The 9,073-nt window shown below is 40.8% G+C and overlaps 1 protein-coding gene across 1 annotated transcript in view; it reads left to right on the top strand.

Moving 5' to 3' along the window:
- The first annotated feature begins 1,286 nt into the window (after positions 1–1,286).
- Positions 1,287–9,073, top strand: part of LOC150084503 (uridine phosphorylase 2-like) — a 110,503-nt gene continuing 102,716 nt past the window's right edge. The window contains exon 1 of the mRNA XM_090376267.1: positions 1,287–1,393. Within this exon, the coding sequence (XP_090232393.1) occupies positions 1,287–1,393 (107 nt within the window). The remainder of the gene's footprint in view (positions 1,394–9,073) is intronic.

Here is a 9,073-nt window from a genome sequence, read left to right as displayed (position 1 = left end):
ACTTAGGAAGTATTAAGCCATATATAAATGATTTAGAGTGAATCTGTCAATCCCTAGTAGCATGCCATATAATGATAGCAATGGACTCAAATGGGAACGCTACTCTCTGGGGGGGGGGGGTCAGAGGAGCCGATGAAAGAGGAGAAATGCTTGAGAATTTCCTTTCTTTCTTCCTCGGCACTAGAGGTTCTCAATGTGTAAAGCCATATCCCCACATATTCGACAGTATCCGGATAATCATATATCGATGTTACCCTGACTACACGTTCTATTTTGAACAGAGTACATGAGTGGAGCGTTGTTAATCATTTGACAACAAGTGACTATAACGGTATTTATTTTGAATTAAAGTTTAAGGTCTGATCCGAGAAAAGAAAGAATTGGAAAGATTCTCTGTAAAAACGGCTAATGAACAAGATTCGACTTGACCTTCAATACTCTTCTAAATAGTGTGAATTGGAACATGTTAACACCAATAGAATTTGTACAGAAATTGGAAGAAATAATGTATTTAGCGCCCATGGGTTCTATGGTAAATCGTAAATTAAGGGATAGACCAGTATTTTGGTGGAATGCGAATTTAGAGAATAAGAGGAAACATTTAAGGAATGTAAGAAAGCAACTTCGTCATTATAGACGAGTGCATGATGTGGAAATGGCCAATGTATATTATGACCACAAAAGCTTACGAAAGAGTTATATTAGAGATATTGAGAAGGCAAAGCAGTCTTCTTGGAAGAAGTATGTCGGGCAAAAGGGGATCAAGAGACTCGTGAAATTCTCTTTTTAAGCTTATAACAGAGAAATATTATTTTAGAGACGTTAATTGTACAGTTTGAAATGTAAATATAACGATTTTAAATGGGGATCTGTGCGCATGATCCTAGATGAACTGTTTCCTAGTGAACAGGATGTTGAGTTTTCTGAAGATCAGTTACGGATGATTTCCGGCAGTGCGAAGTATTCCGCTGGTGTCGATGAAGATTTATTCACTTTTGATGTGGTGATAGGTACCGTAGGACAGGCAAAAGATGGCTGTTCGTCTGGCCTAGATTTTATAGAGGTTAAAGAGGGCATGTCAAATAAGAATAGATCTGTTTCAGAAAGCTTCTAATGGGTTGCTTGAGCAAGTTGCCTTTCCCCAAATATGGAAAGTGGCCGGTTTGCGATTAATAATTAAAAGTACAGATAAATTTGCCAAGTGAGACTGGTCCACATCATCCCATTGCTCTGTTACCGTTACCGGTTATGGCAAAAACCTGTGAAAGGTTATCATTAGCCGCTTAATGATTAAGTATGAACAAAGAAATATGTCTTCTGATAATCAGAAAGGAAAATCAACTGAGGATGCCATAAGCCGAATGCTTCAATATGTTCAGCAGGACGAAGGACGGTATGTGCTAGGCTTGTTTGTTAGCCTTTCATAGCGCATTTGACATGTTTTGGTGGGAGGGGTATATTGTCAAGAATCAGAGCAGTTGGGAGTTCTGATAATTTGTATAATGTTTTTTGAGAGTATTTCAGCAATAGGAGTATTAGTGTAAGAACAAATTACTTTGAGATCTGTAAAAGTGTGGAAAGAGGATATCCTCAAAGCTCGGTGATCGGGCCTCATGCATTGTCTATAGTTTTGGATGAGTTTCTGAATCGACACTATGTTGGAATTAATTTGACAGTGTATGCCAATGATCTGGTCACTTCAGTATAGGAGAATGCAAGATCGCAGCTTGAAGATCGTGCTTCAGAGGTACTAAATGATTTAATATTGTGGGCAGATTTGTATAAGTTTCAAAAACAAAATCTGTGCAGGTTCTATTAAAAGGAGGGACGATTAAGCCTGAACAGAAGTTCACTTGTACCTGCTCAAGGAGCTACACTGATATATGAGACTGTCGTCAGGTGCTTGGGACTAAGTGTGGGAGAGCGGATGAGTTTTATACCGCATGTAAGGTATTTAAGAAGCAAGATTCGCCCACTGTATGCCAAGCTCAGAAGTGTTATAAGAGTTGGTTTGAAGATTAAGGGCAGAGCACTTAAACCCTATATGATTGTCTTTTTACACGTATCATCATTTATGCTTCTGTGGCTTAGCTGAATAATGTACTAAATACGATTGTCAAAAAGTACTTATTTGAAAGAAAGGCTCGCTCTCCTTTGTAGGGCTTGTCGGACGGTCTCAACTGAAGCAGTGCAAGTGATTGCAGGTAGGCTTTCAGTGGATCTTCAAGTAATACTGAATGCATTAATGTACTGTACTAGAAAAGTTATAAGATCAATTCTGAATATAACTTAGTGTCGCGAAATCGGTAGAATATATACTAGAGCAAATCACAAAATTGAAAAAGAGAGGATACTTAATGAGTTTAAAAAATTTGGCAAGAGGTGGGAGCACTCTGAGTAAGGTAGAGCAACATTTATGTTCCTACCAGATGTCAGAATTTTAGAAGAAAGGAAGAATCCATAGTAGCAGTTCGGTATGAACACGCGCATCCCTATTGGCAGGACATGCTTTGGCTAGCAGGTTATGTCAGTTGGGATTAATTGAAAGTGGATTGTGTTCATGCGGGAATGAGGAAACTTCTAAGCACATAAAGTAGAACTGTGATAACTATGTGGATATTCAAAAGGAACTGGAAATATATTTGGGGCAGTTGGAGCGTAGTAGTCTTTGGATCAGTTCACAGATAAAAGGCCAATCGCTTACTTCAATAAATTTGTAGCTGATGTTTATAAGAGGAGGAACAGGTTGAGGATAGATAGTAGAACCCGCCACCCAGTGGCAGGGTCGATAACACGGTCCATTGGCATTGATGAGAGGTGTTGAACACCGACCAAAGCCTAATTCCTCTAGAATGGGGCTAAGTGGTCATGTTCTTTTTTTTTTTTTTTGTTTTATTTTTATTATTATTATTTTTTTGTAATTGAATTTTAGGAGCATCGGCTACTTAGGCTATGTTGCCCGTGTATATTGTTTGTGAACTGCATGTGTTCTGAGGTCAATTTTCAGTTTGCTGTACGAAAAACCAGAGTTTCCGGGAGAAAAAACCATGATACCCTCGATTGAAGCCTACTAACTCAGCCACGTTCTGAAAAAGACCCATAAAAATTCCTCCCGTCATCGACGGGTTTCCAACTCAGGTCTTTTAAACCTGGTGTGGTGAGGACGCCGATCCTACCAACTGTGCTACCCACGAGGGCTGGTCGTGTTCCTCCTGAGTTGTATGTTATGTTATGTTATGAGTTATATTAATTTTAAATTTAAAAGTTTTATTCACGACATTGTAAATTAGAGTAGATTGCAAACTACGTATTAACTTCGGTTTAGACAGTGGGCAGCAATTTTTAAATTATTTCCACTACTAAGATGTCAAATACAGTGCGTTTATTGTTTTTGGTTTTAATTAAAGCTGCTTCTAATTCTTCTATTATAAATAGAGGTTCTACGTTACCATTTCCATAGTGTGTTGATTTTGAATGAATGAATGAATAAAATCAATAGCATTGATTTTATTCATTCCTAGTAGGGGAATAATCCCCAGCCTCAGTCTGGATAATAGTGTCTAATATGTTATTAACAGACTCCCAACACAGGGTTGGGTTCCATCTGATTTAACTGTAGTTTCTATCACAATTCTGTACACGGCATCCTATGGGTCGTCGTTTCCAGATGCCTCCACCAAGTACCGCCAGGATTCTTTTTTCTTTTTCTAATTAGGGCGTGTATTGGTTCCTGAGAGTCCTGTAGGAATCTTTCAGTGCTTTCACCTCATTTTGGGGACAAGATTATCTCCTGGACAATTAAAACCAAACAAACTAAACTATTATATTAGGGTCACCTAGAAAGCCACTTTCAACTACCCATGTGTATTGTGTCTGTAAATTGCGCGTGTTCTCTGGTCGATTTGCCTGCTTTACTAGACGAAAAACCCCAGTTTCTCCCGGGGGAAAAACCTTGCTATCAACGCCTGAGACCGACTGGTTTGTTGCTAAATACGCCTGAGACCGACTTTCACTCCGTGGCTAAGTTCAGGCGTAGTCTGAACTTAGCCACGGAGTGAAAAAAGCCCATAAAATTTCCTCACGTCATCGACGGGATTCGAATTCGATCTCCTGGACAGTATAGTATAGTATAGTATGCATAGTGTTAGGGTCAGTCGCCACATGTTGTTTCTCACATATGCGCCATATGTACGCTGTAAAGAAATACAGTACTGCTGTAAATGCAAGGAAAGTGTTCTGTATTGAATGTGTAGTATTGTGTTGGGTTCTGTTCTGGCATTTGGTCCAAAGGTCCCACCAGGGGCCCCTTGTGGGGTCCCACTTTGCCCGCACACATCGCTAGGTGGTAGCCAGGCTGCTCATTGTTCTTTGGCTGGTTTCCGTCAGGGTCCCCTCAGCGTCCTGAGCGGAGACCAAGTAAAAAAAAAAATAACGAGAAAGAGTGCAGTAGTACAGGGTGTATGGAAGAAGAGGGAGTGAAAGTTAGAGTAATAGGATGTAGGTGAAGTCATCCCGTAAGGCTAAAGTTAACAATGGAACGTTTGTCCCACCAGGAAAAAAAGGGGGGGGGGGAATTACCCCAGGGAGGATAAAAAAACCACGCAGCGAGAGTGCTGAGTGTGACCAACATTTGGCGGTGGAGTGGTATAGACTACTGGAACCCAAGTGGTCTGTACCACTTATGCCCCAACTAGAGGCACTATCCTGTGCAACAGACACCCTCACCTTTCACAGCCAGAAACAGCTTTCATGTCAGACGGTTTACAAATAGTCTAGCCCTCTTACTCCCATTCACATCCAAGGCGCCATGGGAACATCAGGAACCGGTTAAGAAAACCGTGATAATCCCTTCACTTCTCAATCCACAGAAATGCTGCTTTCCGAATCCATTTGAAGTTTCTCCTTGGGAAGCCCTGAATCAATGTTACCCACAGCTCGGACTGTACTTTCTTAACTGCTAGCTGAATTCTATCGCTCGAATTGCAGCGTCAAAAACTGTTACAATCTGTAGCTAGAGCACAGCTTGGTGGAACGAACAGCTCAGCCTAGAATTTCAGAATATGCAAAGGCTTCTCGCAAACCGGAAAGCCACACATGACCCGCTAGACAGGATAGCATACAGTACTCAAAAACCGTGCTCAGTTCAATAGAAGTAAATCTAAAGACATAAAAGCATACATCAATAAAATAATCAATATTGGAAAGACAATGTTTAAAGCAAGACAGGATGATTTCCCCCAGTAACTTAACCCGATCGAGTGGCTTGACTACATCGCAAGATTTAAGCAAAGTGTGTATCAGACTTGAAGAACTTACACAACAGTTGTCAGCGAGATACCCTCAGATCCATCATGATATCAAAAAGAGAGCTAATCCAGGTCTTTAATGGCATCCCACCAACATCATGTACGAGATACGATGGGATCCGACGATTTATCCTAAAGAGAGTAAGTGTTTACATCATACATGCGCTCCTAGGAATACAAAATGGTGTCGTCACTACTCAAATCTTCCCAATAGCCTGGAACCAATATATAGTACGGCCAATTCCCGAAACAAAAGGAACCACCTCAGTTGCGCAGTTCAGACCAATAATAAAAGCCTCATGTATCCTCAAAGTTATGTATCCTCAAAGTTATGGAGAAGTGCATTCTACCCATCTTAACCAATCAGGTTCTGCAATGTAATTCTCCCTATATACATTACACATTGCAGTTACACCATTACTAACCAAGTTAGGTCTGAGATAGCAATTGTCTATCTAGATATCCAGTGCGCATTCGACTGCATCGACGTCCGTCCTCCAGTTGTGCGAGGAAGGATACCAGATCAAGGGCAATATTCTAGAATTCCTAAAGTCGTTTTTAACGACTAGGATTCTTCACTTGACCATGAATAAAAAATCTTTCGCAAGGAAAGTTGCTGTTCCTCAAGGCAGGCTTGACGTAGCCGAGTGGTCAGGAGTGCGATTGCAGTAGCACACGCTCTTTGAGTGGACCGGGGTTTAAGCCCGTGACTGCTAAATACGATTAATATTTTTACTGATTGATTTATTGTAAACTCCCGTGCCAGAGTATAAACTAGAACGTTCCTCAAGGCGGAGTTCTATCCAGGCTCCTTTTAAGAGGAGCCTGGATAGAACTTAAAAGGAGCCTGGATAGATTATGGAGAAGGCAGTCCATTCCTGTGCCAGAAACGGAATTTTAGCTACGCAGATAATTTGAAGCTCGTCTGTGGGATCCACGAGACAGACAGGCCTAATACTCTTTCCGAAACTATTATCAACAGCCTAAAGAATCTAATTACATACCTAGTACAGTTCTCTCATAAGATAAATCTAAATAAATCTGCACAAATGGCGTTCTCACTAAAATTACATCCAACTCAGCTAAACCTGGGAATCCGTAGAACGCCCATCCCTGCAGTAACCAAGCACAGAGATCTCGGAGTCATCTTTGACTCTAAATTCAGCTTTAAACACATGTTGCAGATATTCACAACAAGGTCTGTAGGTCGAGACGGCGTGCGAAACAACACGCTTCAATACATTTATTATTTATTATTATTATCTTTATTTACATATACCTGTTTCTCCAGCCAGTCATCACCTATGGATCTGAAATCCACAGCCTAAACCGGGCTAACAATCGTCTCATCTGATGAGCACCGGCTACTTCGTTCCATCCTCTTTAAGCATAAACTCCATCCCTCACACACACACACACACACACACACACACACACACACACACACACACACACACACACACACACACACACTTCAGAAAACTTTCAGAACGGATCTTCGCCCTCCGCTTAATCTGATTCTCCAATTACACATCTGCCAAGTTTTTGGCAGATGTGTAATTGGAGAATCCCCCCGAAACTCCCGAGAGCCCTTTCTTCTCTTCAGACCGTGGCTTGGAGGCTCAGGAAAGTCGACAGGTTCCTGCCCATGGAGATACTCCAAAACTTTAGGAGATGGATGACTTCAAGAAGTTCATTAAGGTTAAATCCTACAGAAGACTTGTCACCAGGACAGTTCCCAGCTGAGTGATCGTCAATGTGATACTATGAGTTATGTTCCCGCATAGGCCAAGCTACCCTGCCGAACCTAGCGAGCATGAAAATTTCAGTTTAAAAAAAAAAAAAAAAACTATTACTGCATAACCTCTGTAAATAACATGTGACTAATCATGTTAACGTTTTTATTGTGTAAAATCCCTAACATTGTTGCTATTATGGGTATTGCATCAGTCCTCCATGTAAAACCTTATTTCTATTCGTGATTGCAATAAAGATATTAATAATTTTCAGTATAACGTTTGTAGTGCTTTTGGACCTTGCACGTGGAGGATATTCCCACGGTTACTAACAGAATTTAAATATGTCCAAATTAAATTTCGCCCATAATTTTGGTCTTTCCTATTTAAGCGACATCACCCTACGCAATCGATGTTAAAACAATTTTTTTTTAGGTCCTAGCCACTGAAATCTCAGGAAATTATGTGGCAGGACCTGCCAGAGTAAACTTAAACTGCAATGTACCTGGTCTACCTCCACGGGGCGAAAGTGGAGCAACGTTGGGCCTCAGCAGGGGTCCAGCGGCTAAATGACCAGAAGAACAACAGTACACGACAACACACATTTCAAGAACCATACACTTTTAAATCTCTGGCCTTTCCAGTGGACCGACACACCCACAATGAAAGCAACGCGGAAATGGGAGAAACCCCTGGTGCCCTTAGATACTGAAAACACTTTACACTAACAGACCAACCAGCGTGAAGTGCAAGTAGAGCATTTGGCTTCCGCAGAATGAATGGACTTTGCCGAAGCTCGGTTCACACGACTGGCAAGTATATCTGAATATCAGTTTCTTCAGCGTTTTTCACTTGCAAGCAATGGCTTTATCTATAACCAATGGAAGGATGACGAGAACAGATGTCAGGTTTCCTAACGATATGTGTTGTAGTAATCCTTACCTTGCACATTCCGATTTTCACATGCCCATCGCAGGTAGAAATCCAAAATTTGTGAAAGTTTAAAACAAGATGCATAAATTGCTTTTACCTTTTATGCCTTTGTGGATAGTATTTGGTGCATCTTTGCACAGTGTGGGATAAAGTCTGGATCCGAATTCTGTTACCTGCGGACGTAGAAGATCTCCGTCGTAATATAAGAACATTTCATGAGATAATTTTAGATCATGGAAGAGGTCCCACGTTGTATAGCATTTTCTCGAAATTTTCATTCCTGAAAAGATATTTTTATATATTTTTTCTTGTTTTGTGCTAAAGCTATGAGGAGTTGTATATTCTATTTGTAAATTGCGTGTGGTATATGGTCAGTTTGTATGTTTTTCTGTACAAAAAGACTAGTTTTCTGGGTTTCCCACTGAGCAGCTCACCCGCGAATGACTTAGTCCGTCACAGTATAAGGAAAGCCCACAATCCCGTTCTGAGTAAACGTTCCAGCGTGAGTATCATCCCGCATTCCACTGGAATGCCAACAAGAAGATCCTACTTCAGGATGGTTTGTAGACGTGATGATCTCTCACTACAGTAATAGTATGTTTCTACCCGAGTAGGGGTTTGCATACGTCAGGAAGTTAGGAGTTCCGTTTGGAGGCCAAGTGAAGACAGGATGAGAGGTACTTGTGAGGTTTAACTTTAGTCTGTGTTACATCTGTTCTTTGGGCGAGATTCCATTGGTTGGCTCGTCTAGTCTCAAAGACTGCGCAAATTCTGCAAAGACAGTATAGTAATACAGTATAGTATAGGCAGTACAGTATTTTTTGGCTGATGCTATATAAGCTTGCTTCCTTGCATTATGTGCCTTTGCTAATGCTAAAATTTATAAAAAACAAGTTATAATTTATAGACATATACATATGGGGGCTTATAATTTCGGACTGGAGCGTCCCCAATAAGACAGACCCACACTATATCATTATGTGTATTGTGATTTACGCTTGCGATTTACGAGCTACTTCTCAGGAATGCTTAGTGTTTGTAAATTGGGAGATTACTGTATGCAATTTACAGACATGAAACACGAACGCCACCTAGCCC

Source organism: Mastigoproctus giganteus, chromosome 6, assembly GCF_048544385.1.
Source record: "Mastigoproctus giganteus isolate SK-2022 chromosome 6, ASM4854438v1, whole genome shotgun sequence".
Classification (NCBI taxonomy): domain Eukaryota; kingdom Metazoa; phylum Arthropoda; class Arachnida; order Uropygi; family Thelyphonidae; genus Mastigoproctus; species Mastigoproctus giganteus.
Note: the sequence above shows the minus strand (reverse complement) of the source record. Positions and strands in the feature narration are given on the sequence as shown.